At 37.0% G+C, this 18068-nt stretch overlaps 1 protein-coding gene across 1 annotated transcript; it reads left to right on the top strand.

Annotated features, from left to right (window-relative positions):
• The first annotated feature begins 4904 nt into the window (after nucleotides 1–4904).
• LOC131843041 (uncharacterized) lies at nucleotides 4905–6870 on the top strand. The gene is made up of 2 exons (XM_059191631.1): nucleotides 4905–5089; nucleotides 5811–6870. Exons 1-2 carry the CDS (start codon nucleotides 4963–4965, stop codon nucleotides 6770–6772), a joined length of 1089 nt encoding a protein of 362 aa, XP_059047614.1. The 5' UTR covers nucleotides 4905–4962; the 3' UTR covers nucleotides 6773–6870.
• Nucleotides 6871–18068: the final 11198 nt, after the last annotated feature.

Here is an 18068-nt window from a genome sequence, read left to right as displayed (position 1 = left end):
GGCCCCATCTCGTTTTGTGGTTAGGGCGACCTATTTCATTATTATCACGCGCACACCTGTATTGGGTTGGGGGACTGCTGTCCCCCGGCCCCAGTAAAAGGGGGGCGGAGTTGGATCCTCCCACCTCTAGGCCTGGCTCTTCTGCGGCGGAGGGAAGCCGATCTGACTCCCGCTCCCTTTCCGCCGCCTCCTTCCGCGATCCAGACACAAACGATCTCTCGCTGACCATCCTGTTTCGGCAGCGAGAGATCGTCCCCCACTATTCGTGTGAGGACACGGCGCTCACTCTCAAACGCTGGACATATTTCCAGCGTGTGTTGCGCCGTGTCCTCCACCTCCGCATTCGTGGCAGCCGGTCGTCGGCTCCTTCCTCGCCACATGACACAGATACCGCCCAAAGCAGCCGTGCCCGGACAGTATCTGTGTCATGCGGTACGTCAGTGGCCATCTCCTATATACGTTACGTAAACCTACCATTACCGTGGATAACTCATCGACCCAGCTATGGCCGTTAGAACTAAGGCGTGCTGTAAGAGAAGTTTTAGCGACCTATGCCATCTCTCTACTATACCATTGCTCTGTGGATAAATAAGGGCCTTATAAAACTTAACAATTTCATAAGCTCTGTAACTAATGTACTTTCGAACTGTCGACCCAGGTCACTGGTAAGCTTAATTGGCAACCGAAACGAGCGATCCAGTGGTCATAAACGTTCTTAGGGACCGTTTCAACGCGGACCAAGTCGTGGGAACAACTAGTATATAATATATATACATTTTTTAATTGATATATAATTCACAGAAACATAGACTTACTGTCTCTATTATAAAGTAACTAACCTTCGTATATTTTCACATTTCATTTAACGTAAGTAAGTTAATGAAGTATACATTAAAATATCTAGGTGTTTAAAAAAAATGTCGTTGGCAAATAAATAAACATCGTAAGTACCAATTCCATGCCCCATTTAATAAGGAATTTAGTGTAGTGGTTTCCCCATTTGCCTTCCACACCGTGGTTCAGCGGCCAGTGGGATCTGCCCGCTGATACCTGGTCAAAGGCCCTTCCAGAACTATTTCTTCGGCCCCTTGCCAGTACTAGCGCCGCCACTGCCCGACACTAGGGAAAGACCTTTTTGATGGCGGTCTTTTGTCGCCATGTCACAACGTCGTCATTAGACTTCTGTGGGTTTTTATAGAAAGGTTCACCCCCATGAACCTCCCACCAAATACCAATTGATGACCATAAATAGGTAAGTAACAATCACGTTTGTAAACAGTTTCGTAATTTATACTCGTGTTGGTGGTATCATGTAAAAACTGCAATAACATATCATCAGTTTTCCCCGAATTCACTAAATCGATAATCGTGGTACAATGGATTGTTTCTATACGCGATAATGAATCGGCGACGACATTATTGTGTCCTGTTATGTGCCTAATATCATTAGTAGAAGTGTTTCGTTATTATTCCCTAATTGATCACTAGCAAAAGTTAACGGTTTTTGATCTGTATGTATAATTAGTTTGCGATCTTCATGCATATTCCTAAAATGTTTTACGGTCATGCAAATAGCAAGTAACTTACGGTCGTAAGTGCTATACTTTTGCTGCTCCTTCTTCTTCTTTCGTTTCAATGACAACTAAAGACATGTATTTAAATACATTTTCGTCAGAATGTTGCGACGACTTTTGCGCATTCTGTCGCATTTTTTAAGTCTTCCTTTGTGCAGGATGTTGGGCACATATATATACTTTTGCTGTGATGGCATTAATTTTTTTGAAAAGTATCCTAAAGGTTTCCAGCTATCATTTACCCTCTGTTGTAACACAACGCCTACGCATGTATTAGAGGCGTCCGTCATGAGCGATAATGGAACGTCTGGTAGGTAGTGGAGGCGATAACAAGGCAGCGGTTTTCATACTTTGCTTACACGTATCGAATGCTTGTTCCGCCTTATTAGTCTAGTTAATTATTAATTAATAATTCGGACTTACATATATTCTACAGCGTTTGGTACATGACTTCTTTAAAAAATAACCATACCTAAAAATCTTCTAAGTTGATCTACTGTTTAGGAAATTTAGTGATGGCATTGACCTTGTCTTCAAGAGGTCTGATACCTTCATTTGAAACCCTGTACCCTAAAAATTCTACTTCTTGTTTACCAAACTCGCATTTCGAAAGATTAATAGTAATTCCATACTTGTTAAAACATTGAAAAACTAATTGTAAATGCTTGCGATGTTGTATTTCATCTTAGCTTGCGATAATGACGTCTTTCAATGTAACAGAATAGAAAATCTAAATCTTTGAGAACCGTTGTATTCATTTATATTTGAAATGTTTGAGCGACATTTCTCAGACCAAAACTCATACGTGGAAACTCGAAAAAACCAAAAGGTGTTATGATGGCGGTTTTCCCGATATTCTCCTCGGCTACCGGTATTATGGTAGACTCTAGAAATATCTAAACGACTGTACCATTTCTTACCTGCCAAAAGATATGTGTAGTCCTGCAACCGGGGCAACGGATAACGGTCAGGTTTCGTGATATCATTAAGGCCTCTGTAGTCGCCAAAGGGTCTCAAGCTGCCATTTTTCTTGCCACAACGTGTAGTGGACTTGCGCACTCACACTTTGATGACCTGCAGATTCCCATTTCTTGTATAATCCTAAATTCATCTCATATCTTCGCGTATCTATCCGACGGCAAGTGTCTGGCACGCGTGCACACTGAAGTTCCGTAATATGTCGCTATATACGTGATTCTCGTCAATAGTCTTGTTATACTACCAATAATATTTAAATTTGTGACACTATTTATCTATCTTTTAGTACTTAAATCTCCCCCTAACTTATTTTATTTTTATGAAAGACACCATGCTGCAGTCTCTCGATAAAACCTCGGCAGGTAGTTTTTTTGTGCATGATAATGGAATGTTGCACTAGTGGAGGATGATACAATGTGCATGAAGTCAGGTCAGTTTCCAGGTGGAACCGCGTGGAGGTCAACCTGATGTGGTACATTGTTAGCAATAGGGTTACTAATCCACATCACTAACGATTCCCTTCCCCTATTAAATTAATATTATTATTATTAAGTACAAAAACATTTTTGCGCGATGATATTACAGAATGTTTAATAACTATAGACGGCCTTGGTGGTCTAGTGGTTTAGCACGCAGCCTTTTTTCTGGGGTCGCGGGTTCGATTCCTCGCACGGTACAAAGTGTGTTCATGGGTATGGTTGTCTATACCGGTTTTGATATTTTCTATGTGTATTGAGTATGTATCTACAAAAGATACATAAGTTGTCTAGTACCCGTAACACATGCTCTGTCTTACTTGGGTCTAGACGGCGTTGCTTGAATTGTCCTGAGATATTATTATTATTGTAGTTTTACACAATTTTACTTCATAATTTATTTGTTTGTGAGCAAATAGAATATTAGAATGTCAAAGTGATTCATTGATCATGTTATTTTGTTACTGCGCAGTATATAATTCTTATCAATATTGATTATTAACGATATGCCCACCTAATTTCTTCAAGGGCTATTTTATCAGTATTAAATGATAAAAAAAAACACATTACTCAGTTAATTATCTACGTAAAGTTTATAATATAAGATTATACAATAAAATATATATATATACAATAAAATTTAACTTTGAGGTATCTGTACGTCACGTTAATATTATAAACGCAAATGTTTGGATGTATAGAGGTATTTTCGTCATTCAAGTACAGGTCAATTCGCCAGGAGGGAGCACCCCAATAAAAGTGACTGACTGATAGCTGACAGAGCCCTAACAACGGGGCCTGTCCTACACCATATGCAGGGCGGACTAATTTTTATTTATTTAATTCAGGCTGCAGAGTCTATATTATAGATACCTTAGAGACTAACATACATAAGAAATAATAATAAAATATAAATTCAAATTTAAATTATCTCTATAGTCACGGTACTGACGACGGTAATCTGCCACGGTAGCGCTGATACACCACCCTCTTCGGCCAGTAGTCTTCCTTTTATGATGGTGAGCAGCATGTTGGTGGGGAGCCGGGCCACGAACGCTTGGAAGCACGCGTTGTGACTCGATTCCAGATGTGTCACCCCCAGTGTCGGGTTACTTTTGGTCCGGATATAGTCGACCATGTCCTGTTCCTTGGTGGCGTAGTGTAAGAGGAACAGGCACATTGCCGTGGTCGGTATACATTTATTTTAATTTTTTAAAATAAAAGTAGCCTAACTTACTCCTCATTACATCAGCTACCTGCCAAAAGTGTCCCATCAAAATCGGTCCAGCCATTTCAGAGATTAGCCGGAACAAACAGACAGACAGACAGACAAAAATTGTAAAAAATGTTATTTTGGTGTATGTACCGTATTTATATTCATATGCTTGTAAAAAAAAGGGTTATTACAATATTACAAACAGACACTCCAATTTTATTTATATGTATAGATGTAGGTATTGTAACTATTTCATTTATTATCTGCTGCTTCCGTATCCCATTGGGATGTCCATTCCTTATCCGCCCTATAAAATGTATTATTTCTATTATAGTAAGTATTATATTATTGTTACCTAAGCATTTTAGTATTGACACTTTTACTGCCCTTTGTTGTGTATAGAAACTTCTAAGTGAATGACATGTAATTAGGACTCAAGCCAGACAGCCACATTAGTAAGGATAATGCAATAAAGAATAAATAAATCCTATCCAATGCCAGGTGAATCAAGGTACGCGTACTTGTAGCGACGCGCCCAAGGTTTCAAATGATAATGTTAATGGTTCATAAATAATGATATCTAATCTGATTTGAGGATTTGATCGAATCGGCTGTTCACTAATCATTGATTAGTGAACAGCCCTCAGAACCACACGTCTAAGAAGTGCTTACAAAGTATATTGGTTTAGTTTAGAAGTTTATTTCACTATCCAATACAATGTCTAAACGACGTTCAGACGATTCGTTACTGGAACACTACAGAAAAAAACGCGAAAAATATGATAAAATTCTCGCAGATCTTACCATTAGTGCCGTTCAAGCGAACATGAAAAAATCAGTGGAAGGTTAGTGCCGTCTACATTGTTATGTACAACATCTAGTTCTATACCTGCATATTCTCAGTGTATATTCTCAATATATTTGCTTGGAGTTAACACGTGATGTTGACCTGTAGCATTTTTATTGTTGTCTGTACAAAGATGGTGTACACATGATTTGAGCCGCTGTCTAATAAATGCAAAGTTCACACTCTTAAGATGGACATATCTTATGATTTTTTTTGTTTTTTTTTAATGGATGATAACGGAATGGTGCTCTTGTCTGCGCTAACTGTATACGCTGTCTGAGCTCCAGAGGAGCATGACAAGATGACTCTAAGATCAGGACAGTTAGCCCATCGTGGTAAATTCGCCAGGAATTTAACATGATGGTTTCCAATGGGAACCGCGTGGAGGCTGACCTGACATGGTATATTGGTGGCAATGGGGTTATTATTTTACATTACTAACAATTCCTTCGCCCTACTTTTTGGTTCAATATTAGTGTTTCCTTCACATACAAATTTTTTTGGTGTCGGTCAGTTTATAACTTTTTCATATTCTCTTAAACTATTTAATTCTTCTCATTTCATAGGAGACTTTGCAGAGAATTTACCATTAGCCATGTCTCACTTTCCAACCAAAACGCAACTGACAAGGAACATTCCTCTGACCTCTGGTCCCTGATTTTTTTTTATTTTTGCTGTTTATATTATTTTTATTGACTTAAAGGACAATTTGTTGTCAGAAACAACATCGGTGCTAGAGCGGTTTCCGTCTAAAGGAAAAATCCAGAATATCGCTACGCAAAGCGTAGTCAACGCCGAACCTAGTAGCAGCACCGCCAGCATCGCTTCAGCCACGGACTACGTAGCCTCTACGACTGCCGAAGTTACAACGCTGGCGGTAACAAAGGGCTCTGCGGAGGCAGTAGGCTCTAAGGCTGATGATGCAAAGATAGATACGGATCTTTTGAAAGCTCTTGGAAGTCTGGATAAAAAGAATACAGATTGGGGCGAACCTATAGATGACCATATTGCTATTCGTCTCAATCCCATTTTGCAGAATGGTTTAAGTAAAGAAGATAAAGAAACTCTTCTGAAGAAATTTTCATTCCCTAAAAATCTAACTTTGGCTAAGCCCCCAACATTAAATACGGAGATAAGTATCAAGGTACGCGAACACCAAATCGTTAGGGATCAACGCATTTACGAGAAACAAGATCAACTAGGTGTAGCATTAAGTGGAATAACTAAGGCTATGTCACTTTTATTACACAAAGAACCAAACATATTTCATATTTTAAGTATTTTGACTGACGCTAGTAAATTGTTAGCGGACTCTCACTTTTTGGAAACCTACACTCGAAGATCTTTAATTTTGCAGTTAGTGGACAAAGAAATGGTAGGTATATTAAAAGATTATAAACGAGACGAATTATTGTTCAATACCAATATAAGTAACTTGAAAAATTCTCGTGGCATTTCTAAATTACAATTTGACCGTATTCCATTCCGCGGCCGTCCACTCGAATCCTCAACTCAACAGCAATATAAACCGTATCGTGGTGAAGAGTCGCCCCCGCTTCCGCTAGATCCAGCTCGGCGGCAGCCACGCGCGCCCTTACCACGGCGTACACCACCTACAACTTCCACTCCAACTCGACCTCCGGCGTCAGTGCTGGCACGCAAGCCGGGAACACTTCGTTAACTTTGCTACAATCACAAAATGGTACCGACATTGTATTTGATAATTGACAACACAACATATGAATTTTTATTTTTTAAGTGACATCCAAAGTGTTTGTACTGGATATTTTTAAAATTAAGATATACATATATTGTATATTTTTGATTGTTTAAAATAATAAAGAAATAATTATTACTTATGAGTGATTAATTTCAAAACATAGATTTGCCTATTTTCCTTTCCTAAGTTCCGCCTAAATTTACATCAAAATTGATTATGTACGTAAATGGAACTTTGGACATTGCCCGCGGTGATTATAATCTAGGTGATCCAGTTAGAGTACAGGTTAGTGTTAGGTTGTAAGAAGTTATAGATTATAATTTTGTATTTTAACATTCGACACAATATTTATTGCTAAGAATTATAAAAAATAAAATAAAATTGTATCATTATATTTGGCCCAAATGACATAACATCTTTTTAAATCATAGTCTACATCCTTTCTCAGACTAGACAATCTGTTTATCAAATTTAATTTGAATTCGTTCAGTAGTTTATACTACAAAGTGTAACAGACGGACAGACAAAGTTTCCTTCGCATTAATAATTTACTAATCCAAAGCAAACTTCCCTGACCTAAAAGAATAAAGTTTTGTATATAACCAAACACATCTTAGATTTAGATTTGACATATTCTTGTATGGAAACAAGTGAGTATGTGTCAATTGATGTTATCTTTATATAAAAATTCTTGTCTAGGTATATAAAATAAGTTTTACTTACTAGTTCAAGATATTCATTTATTTGGACAAATTAACGATTTTCACATTGCAAGACAATTATTTTCTTATATTGCGAAATGTAACACAATTAGTGAAAATAAAATCTGTGTTGATATATATTATAGTAAATAAATAAATATATATTATGTGTAGTTGATGTCAAGCAGTGCTACATATTTTCTTTTATTTATATTTTCATTGTAACTTATTCCAATGACAGTAAATAAAACAACAAATAATGTATATATTTTATTTCACACGTAGGCACTTACTCTACTTAATTTTCGCATTTTGAATATTTAACTTAAGAATTTACTTCTGTTATTACTTTGATACTTTCTAATGATTCTTGTAAAATGGTTCCTAATACGGGTTCCTTCCTTCGGGTGATTTTGTACGAACAAGACATTAAAGAAGTATAATCGTGCAGCATAATTTTCTTTCTGAAGAGGTAATGTGCTAGGATGTCAATAATTACATTAATTTAATTCCATCAGCACTAGATGCAGTGTTGGCCTGCTAGCACATTTCTCGGCGAAGAAAATTCTATTAACGTTTAGATTTCGAACTGTTGAAAAATTCCGTTATCTTTGGTTGTTTTGGATCTGAAATAAATTTCGGCAATTTTCTTTTAATCCTTATCCGTACAGGCTTGGCTTTATCCAAACGTCTATGCTTTGTAACTAGTTTATAATATGTAGGTATATTAGTATTTAATTGTTTTAGATTCAATGATTCTGGTTTCACAGAATCACTCTCTTCAGGTTTGATAGTTTTAGAATGACAAAAACTGGAATCCACCATCAACGTTTCTGTCTGTTCTCCTTGGAAATTAATATTTTGTTTGCATCTTTCAGCACGTTCCTGGTTTGATTGAATGAGTGTTCTATACATTTCTTCTTCAGATGTTGCTAATTCATTAACTTTAATGTTATTGGTTTTATTCCGATTAGTATAAAAGGCAGGTGAAGTTTCTGGTTCGTCATCACTTTCAATGTTTTCTATAAATTCTGGCGTCTTAATATGTAGGTTGCGGCGATATGTTTTCTTCTTATCTGTTGAAAATATAATTATTAAATTTTTATTTATAATTATTAAATTTATTAAACTATACAGTAAGAACATGTTGCAGGGAAGTTATCTCGTAATTCACCAAAATGCAACCTGCATACCCCAGGTTTAATTATAGTCAACAGTATACCTACCTAACGCTGACTGGTATAAAAATAATTCAAAACGTCGTATCACCATGATGTACATAGCATATAACAACGCATGTTCTCGCACACCGCCCGCCAAACAAAGATCATTCGCCTTACACCCCCTTTTTTTTAACATAGGGAAAATCCCTCATGGAGACCCGTCCGTCTCAGGGGTTGGACGCATGCGTACTGTAGACACCCACTCACCAAACCCACATGATATTCCTTCTCGCCGCTATAGGTCGCGGAATCGAGCTGGCAATCAACCGCGACCCCAGCAGCGGTTACCCGCAAGCGGGCCCTCCTCCACGTGTGGGAGGAACTCTTCCCAGTTTCCCCGCCTCCGCCCACCGTGGGGAAAACGCACCGGAATACGGGATGTGCCTACCCTCCATCTCCGCTCCTGTTACGTGGACGGCAGACTTCAACTCCTGAGACTGCCGCCCACACAGAGCCGCGCCCGCTCCGCACTTGTCTCTACAAGACTAGTCATAGCAGGAGCGGGCCACCAAAGCGACACTTAACGGCCGGAACGGCCCCATCTAGGTCCTTTCCTGATAAGTGTATTCGCGCGCAATCCCGGAGAGTTCTTTGAACAGAACTTTGACAAAAACAATAAATGGTAATAATCTATTAGATATCAAACGACACAGCCATATACAACCACTGGTTGACAAAAATTCTATAGGTCAACTCCACGTGTTAACTCTAAGAACATATGTGTTTTTTTCACACACCTTTCACAATGTCTTTAGTGACTGCAGGTCCTGCGGGCAATTCTTCAAACTCGTTCATGGCGATACTAATACAAATTCAAGCTCGTTGGTATTTATATATAGTTTTCAGTGCTTCGTCGCCGCTATCACTCGCTACGTCACTAGATTATTATTTTGATTAAAGGTACATGACATGTCATGACATGTACATGACATCATATGCGTTGCCCATGTATATGGTATATAAACGGCACTGCGGACTTCATATTGTTATAACAGGCATCGTAGTAAGGGCACACACAATCCAAGAAGTACAACATACGGAGAAATTTGGCTTATTATATCCTACAATACAATGTCTAAACGACACATTGATGATACGATAGAACAATTAACAAAAAACGCAAAGAATTTGACGATATTCTCAAGATTCTTACTGCCAGAAGAGACAACATGTATAAACGGGTGGAGGGTGAGTATTATTTGCATCATCATTTGTAACATATGTACAGTTTTGCATGGGCGCCGCTCCTCAAGCCACCCTCAGAACTGCATCTGACCTTCACTAGACTTCAGGTTGTAAACATAACCATCTTAGATATTTTGGTTAGGGAGGATTATTTTCAGATAACGCGGTAAAATTTTCAGTAACACCTATAAGGTTTATAAGAGATGGACTTTGAACACAGTCCAGTGCCGCTGTCTGTGTTGTGCGCTACGGAGCCATTTCAGTCTTAATCCTTTGGCATTCTAGAGGAAACTCGATGTGAATAGTATTATGCATAATGTAGACATCATGATTAGTCGTAGTAGTGTCACATGATGACGTAACGCCCTTGATGCTCTCCGTGTTTATAAGCGTTGTTATTCACCACAAGTCAAATTCTTTGCCCTACAATTTTATAACAAAATGTAATTCATTTATTCAAAACTTAAAAAAAATGATTATATATTTTAACAATGCTAACGATTTCGCCTATGAATGCAGTAGTTGGCTTTATATTTCCTATAATGGATGATAATGGAATTGTCCATCCATGTACGCGCTAACGGTATACATTAGCGGAGCACTGGTGAAAGATGATGGTATGAATTTAGGCCGTTAGTTAGTAGTTTGCCTGGGACTAACCACGAGGGTTTTTCCGGTAACCACGTGGTCAACCTAAAATGTTAAATTGTTAGAGGAGGGAAGAGATTATTAGTAATGGGGTAGAAATGGATTTACTACCTGATTACTAATAATCTCTTCTTCTCTCGTTGGCTTTGTTTTAGGTTTCTGCTTGGGTACCTCATTGGAGTCTATTTCTTTCGCCAAGCAGCTTATTTTCTAAGCTATGTTCAAATTGAAATTGATTTAATTACAATGGCAAGCACTCTGACATCTCTCTGATTTAAAATGACCACGTCTAGACACACGGACACCAGAATATTTTGTGTACCCCTGGTTTTTCTTATTAAATTAATAATAATAATATCTCAGGACAACGCACAAAGCGCCATCTAGTCCCAAGCTTAGCCGAGCTTGAGTTATGGCTATAGTAGCTATAACTGATACAATACTTGCATTTTTATTGTAAATACACATATAACGTACCTATATAATTTATCTATCTATATATATCTACATATATTATATATATACCTATATACAGAACTATGCCGCATTTTAAATCTGTAAATAGGAGTGACCTAATAAATTATAAACCTATATCTATACTCGCAGCGCTTAGTAAAATTAAAAAAAAATAATCCTTATGCAACTTGTCAATTATTTAAATTAAAATAATTTAATCCACAATAGTCAATTCAGTTTCTCTAAAGGTTATTCAATTACAGACGCAGGTGCAGAGTTGCTCAGAAACGTATTTGCTGTATGGGAAAATAAAGCGGATGCAATAGGTGTTTTTTGTGACCTTTCTAAGGCTTTTGATTGCGTTGATCATGACACATTGCTGAAAAAACTTGCTTTTTATGGCGTCAAAGACGTTTTAAATTTAATAAAATCTTATTTATCTGATAGAATACAGAAAGTAAAGGTTTGCAGCGCTACGTCTATAGGGTCACTTGTGCAAATTGGTGTACCTCAAGGATCTATTCTCGGTCCAATTTTATTCCTAGTTTACATTAATGATCTCCCGTATGATATGCAGGATAGATGTGGCATAGTATTATTTGCAGATGATACTTCATTGATTTTAAAGGCTAACAGAATGACTAATAATTATGACGATGTAAATAGTGCTTTGCGGCGTCTTTTCACTGGTTTACAACTATTTTTTTTTTATTGGGTTGTTTGGGCTATTGTCAGATGTGTAGCACCTGTAGCACTGCGACCTACATAGATCTATTGTGCTCGCCCTTTTCAGAGTTCGCTACCTAGACCCGTCAGGGACAAGAATTGAAGGATATTCTTAGGAGCGATCGTTTTTATCTCCTCGGGAAAGAGTGTAAACTTTCCAAAGGAGATATTTCGTTTATGCATGAGTGGGCTACAACCACATAGGATGTGAAGCGGCGTTTCCTCTTCAGTTTGGCAGAATCTGCAGATACTTGTCGTGCATAGGCCTAGCTTAGCCATATGCTTGTTCAATTTGCAGTGTCCTGTGAGGGCCCTAGTCATCATGCATATGTTGTTTTTACTCAATTGCAGTAATCTATTGGAGTATTTGTTCGAGAAGCCCGATATAAGGTCTTTTGAATGTATTAATCCTGGCATTTCTTGCCAGTGATTCAGTGCTTCTCGTTTGGTTATTAATTTGAGATGTCCCAGTTTTAGGCAACGAGGCACACCACAGAAGGGTTCGGGGCCCAGTTGGACGGTTTTTGCCCCTAACTTTGCCAGATGGTCGGCATTCTCATTGCCTTCAATATTTGAATGCCCGGGGACCCATCTCAGTATAATATTATTTCTGCTTCCTACTTCATTTAGTAGCAGGATACAGTTTCTAAGTTTACAACTAACAACCTATGTTAAACGCAGAAAAAAAATGTGTTAATTTTTCGCTCTCTAAAAGTTTTAATACCAATTGCAAGGTAAAATTAAACTACGAATCTTTCGTATTTATAGAATCTACTAGTCTTTCTAGGAATCACACTAGACAATAAAACAATGAGGTGCACAAATTCAAAGCCTTGCAGCGAAACTGATTTCAGCAGCTTTTGCCGTGTGTAAAGTTAGACAGTACACTAATACTGATACTGCTAGATTAATCTATTTTAATTATTTTCATATTTTGTCTTATGGAATATTATTATGGGGAAATGCTGCAGATATTAAAAATATATTCATATTACAAAAACGTGTCATTCGAGTGACCTACTGTATGAGGAATCGTGCCTCATTGAGAGAGAAATTCAGAGAGGCAAATATTCTCACCGTTTCTAATTAATATTATTATTAATACTAGATTTAACTAATATTAATACAAACTTGCTGTCCCAAGCATCGTTTGGAAAAAGTTAATAGGTCGTTTATGGGAATAGGTATAAAAATTTACAATAAGGTACCAAAGGATATACTGGAATTACCCTTAAACTCAAAACAACTGTTAAATCATATTTACTGAGTAAATATATTCACTAAACGATTACTTGAATGACGAGAGTGCATGGCAATAGTTGTTCATGAACGGATTTTTCATTTAATGTTAGACATAGAAACCTATATAAACTAATAATAATTATACATTGTAAATAAACTGGCTCTTAAAAATATATATAAAATATTCAATTGGGTTTCTTGCTAGTTCTTCTCAATTGGATCTATACACTGAACTCCGTCCAGTTCGTTAGTTAGGGAAAAAATAAAACATAAAAATTTTTACATTCATAAGCGGCTAAAATATCTAAAATGAATATAATATTTTTGAATTTGAATTTGAATATATATTTTTTTATTTTTACTGTGTTTTACTATTTTAATGACTTATTTTTTGAAACGTTTGCAAGCGCGTTGTCCATGTACTGAAGAAATCCAGGTTGCGTGTACCAAGCTTCGCAAAACGTAGTTAATGTTGCGCCCGCTGGCAGCTGCGCTCCGGTCACAGATTGCCTGCCTTCAGCTTCTACGTCCGCTGAAGGTACAAATCTGGCGATAACATCCAGCTCCGCGGAGGTAGTGGACAATAACGCTGATAATGTACACATAAATACGGACCTTCTGGAAGCTCTAGGAAGTCTGAAGAAAAATAATATTGATTGGGGTGAGCCTATAGACGAGAATATTGCTGTGCGCCTCAATCTAGTATTACTTCGTGGTTTAGGAAAAATGGACATGGAAAAGCTACTAAATAAATTTCCATTCCCCAAAAATTTTGGGGACTCTAAATGCGGAGATAAGTACCATATTATCGGAGGACCTACATGTAAAGGATAATCCTGCTTACGATAGACAAAATAAATTAGGCGCCATATTAAGTGGAATTACTAAGGCTATGTCACTTTTGTTACACAAAGAACCAAACATATTCGATGTTCTAAGAATTTTGACTGACACTAGTAAGTTACTAGCAGATGCTCATTATCTGCAAACCGTCATTCGAAGAATCACAGTTTTGCATATGGTCAATAAAAAAAATGTAGACATATTAAAAGATATTGAACGAGGCGAGTTCTTGTTCAGTGCAAATATAGAAGACTTGTTGAATTCTCGTGATATTTCTAAATCCAATCAGTTTGACCGTATTCCGTCTGTACGTAAATCCAAGCTTTCATCTCGACAACAATACAAACCAAATGGTCATCAAAGTGGGTCACCCCCGCTCCCGCCACAAGCAGCTTAGCGGCAGCCACATGCATCAATAGTGCGGCGCCAACCACCTACCATCCCCGACATTTCAGGGTCGAGTGAGATTCTCCAACGACGGGCTCCAACATCACTAAAGGAACAAAGAAAGGTAACATTCCTCTAACTTTGGTACAGTCAACATAGGTATCGTAAAGCTTGTACAATATGATGTCAACTATTTGATTATCAAGAACATAAATTAGACATTTTAAGTGTCATCAACAATTATTGTAAGTAGTTATTTTAAAATTAAAATGTTGATATATTGTATATTTTTAATTGTTTAAAATAATAAAGAAATAACTACATGTAAGAGTTATTATTTTCCTAACCAGCCCCAGATCTTAATTTTCTTCGAGGTGGGACAAAAACTAAAAAATCCCGGCCCCCTAATCCTCCCATCAACATTTTTGCCAAATATATATTAACATATAATTTGTTCCATTGGTATTGCTGTTAATTATTGTGGCCTTTTTAACAGTTATATCTTCATTTTCAAATGCATTAAACGCATACAATTTACTTGATGTCCGTCTGTCAGTGGTCAATGGTATTTGTGCACGACGCACCTCTTTGTATATTATTTATGTATTTTGTCTATTATTTTATATAGAAAAATATATATTGTCATTGTCATTCTTGTTCTGCTAATGATTATACTTTTGTACATAATATTATATTATTGCTTCCTAAAACCCGTGTTTGCATAATTATATTTACCAGCCCCATATATATACAGTCCTTCGTTCACAGTATTATAAATCTGTGATTAACGGTGGTATTTTTTCGATCTATTCTAATGAGTGCCAACTGGGCATTCCAAACTCGCGGAAGGACTAATGAAGCTAGCTTTTGCCTGATAGATATGTTTTAGTCTCACCAGGTGTTCGAACCTTTGGATCATGTCGAATTTCGATCCTCCTTAGACGGGATATCATCATATCATAATGAGAAAACATACTATAGAATTAATTAAGTAGCTTTTGCTTGAAAGAGTAACAAACATCCATCTATCCGTCTAATAAGATAAGATATAAAGATTTGTAAGATTGTATGGCCTGTTTTTATGTATGACGCACCTTCCCCCCATTGGCCGAGGAGTAGCCATTGCACAATGGGGCGGCGAGGTGAAACAGCACGCGGCCGACACGCCCACTACTTGACTTGAACAAGACACATCCGGCCGCTCAGAATTAGCGTTTCGGATAGGTCGTGATCGAATAGGCGATGTAATTTTGAACTGACGTACAATTTACGACAAAATTTTAAATATTAATCTATTATTTACCTTATCAACGAGTGGTGACATTCAAAATGTAATGATTATTGCAAATTACAATAAACGTATTAATTTTGGGATCTCCAAATTCTAAAAACAATAGCTTTTAAAAGTCAAACCACATCAAACTGTTCGTTTGAAGGTTATCTCAACTGTTTGTTTTTGTAGCGATGTGACCAAAGAACCTTGAAACAGCGCAGTTTGATGTGGTTTGACTAAACTATGTTACGTATGTCAGTTGAAAGTTACATCGCCCATTCGATCCTGATCCACCAGAAAGGCACACTGAGTGGTCTGACCTTTACTACAATGACAGCGTCACCGTTTGTTTTATTTGGATGATATTGGAATGGTGCACCTGCCTGCGCTATGAAGTCGAAGCAGTGTTCTTATAGTGATGTATACATATAGGTGTATATAGAAGCGGAGCAGCAATGATATACGTGGTATAAAATATTCTTTACACTTTTCAAATAGTCTTTTTTTTATTCTACCACTCAGGATAATGTTAATACTGGTATTAACTAATTGATATTTGTACGCTGAAAAACAGTAGTACATTATTTGTGTACCACCAATATAATACAGCAATGATAGCCGTTGAAGCTCTTTTTATACAACTTATAATGGCAAACAAGCTGACGGCTCTCCTGATGGAAAGGTGTAACCGTCGCCTATAGACATGAGCAGCCTATACCATGGATATATCAGTATATTGTTTCCTCCATAACCCCCCCCCCCCCTGAAAACTCAAGTGTTATTCCTCTATACCCTGTAAATTCACTGCCATATATATATACACAGATAGTCTATACCCTGAGAAAGGACATAGACTACTTTATATAGTGCGAACAAACTTTTACAACCCGTAAGGGATTAAAAGCGGAGATGAAAGGTTGTATAAAAGTATCGTCATTGTTTAAGTGAAACAATGAAACTGTTTTGGGTTCTAAACTAAATATATTTTCTTTATTTGGTCAATGTCACTATACCACGCGGACGAAGTCGTGGGCACAGTTATTATGCATATAAGGATGGGACCTTTAAATCGAAACAAGTCATGAAAACAAAACTATTATATATAAATAAAATAATTATTTGCCTAAGTTTAATATTTAGAACAAGTGAATGAAATGGCAATAATGTATCCGAAACTTATAATAAATTATCTTGTTTTTATTAGTAAATAAATTTAATTAATATACAAAAAATTATTAATAAGTAAATTTATGTTATAATAACTTCATCTTCCTGTCCTTATCCCGATTATTTGTTATTCATATTACTTAAGGTTTTGGCTTTTAGTTGTACAATCGGCCAGCATCCTGACATCAACCCTCTAGGAATAATATAATAAAAAAATATGGTCATTATTAGCACTTTAATAATTAAGATAACCCATGGTATTAAAAAAAATCCAGTAAGTAGTTTATCTTACTCACTTAAGTAAAAACTTATCACATTATTAATTAAAATAGTACTAGGATCAAAATGGTTCATACTGAATCCATACCGATTGCGCTACACGTTTTTTTGCGTCTGTGTGCGTGTATTACACACCCATTGTATTTACGCCCACGCGCTTAAACGTAAAGTTGAGCGACATCATTTTGTAATAGTCCTCTTAAGCACCTGGGAGCCTGTAATGATACAGCCGAGAGACAGAATATAAGCGTGTTTATTATAAAAATTTTCGGGCCTGATATACAACTTTACACGTGTCGCTTTTAAGCGTTGCTGCAGGTAACGACGACGGCTGGAAGGTCGCGCAGCTGCGTTATTAATGTTACACGTGCCGTGCGATAAGGATTCTAGGAAGTGGGCGGCGGCACGTGTACAAAGTGTGTTGGCTACAAATTCATTAATATAATCTTATTATCTTTATTATCACAAAGTACGTGACGTCCGGTGCGTCGCCCACGTATATAGGTATATAAACGGCACTGCGGACTTTTATAACTGAGAAATACTGGAATATTCTATAAGCGGAGAGGAATAAAATATGTGTTAGCTTAACGGCGTTTAATGGCAGACAAAAGAATATGACACATCTAAAGACACATGAAACAGTTTACCCTACACTTAATTTAATAATTTACAGTCGTATTTTTAATTAGACGAAGCTAGCTGACAGTAGCTAATGTCACTTTGTAAAATAATGTTGCCATATTTAAAGTAATAGTGATGCGTTCAGTTCTCGTTCAATCAGATGAATGAATGTGAATAGTTAATCATTTCAAACTATAAAAGAATATTATTTCTATTTTACAATAAAATTGTATAAAAGCGCACTGATATAAGTTATTAGTAGTATGTAACAACAATCAGCTTTTTGACGGCTTATTACAAGGCTCGGCTCGCGGCGCGGCGACAAATGCCAACACCGATCAATGCCGCGCGCGTCGGTCGCCATTTTGTTTGTATTCGGCTTCCAACCTCTGGTCTGATAGCACGAATGTTGTTTCTGCGCTCACGCTGTTTAGTTATTATTTTTGTTAAGTTTTTTAGTTACGTTGTGTTTATTTGTTGCTATATTATTTCGTATAAACGAT

Source organism: Achroia grisella, unplaced genomic scaffold, assembly GCF_030625045.1.
Source record: "Achroia grisella isolate CSIRO2021 unplaced genomic scaffold, CSIRO_AGI_Agris_v1 utg2716, whole genome shotgun sequence".
NCBI classification, from domain to species: Eukaryota; Metazoa; Arthropoda; class Insecta; order Lepidoptera; family Pyralidae; genus Achroia; species Achroia grisella.
The sequence above is the reverse complement of the archived record's forward strand: the minus strand, read 5'-3'. Positions and strand labels throughout refer to the sequence as shown.

What these genes read in the sequence shown, in the direction of transcription:
- LOC131843041 (XM_059191631.1), top strand. Translation starts at nt 4,963, where the DNA reads ATGTCTAAACGACGTTCAGACGATTCGTTACTGGAACACTACAGAAAA. An exon ending in CATGAAAAAATCAGTGGAAG is followed by an intron (nt 5,090 to 5,810) that starts GTTAGTGCCGTC and finishes ATTTGTTGTCAG; the next exon opens with AAACAACATCGGTGCTAGAG.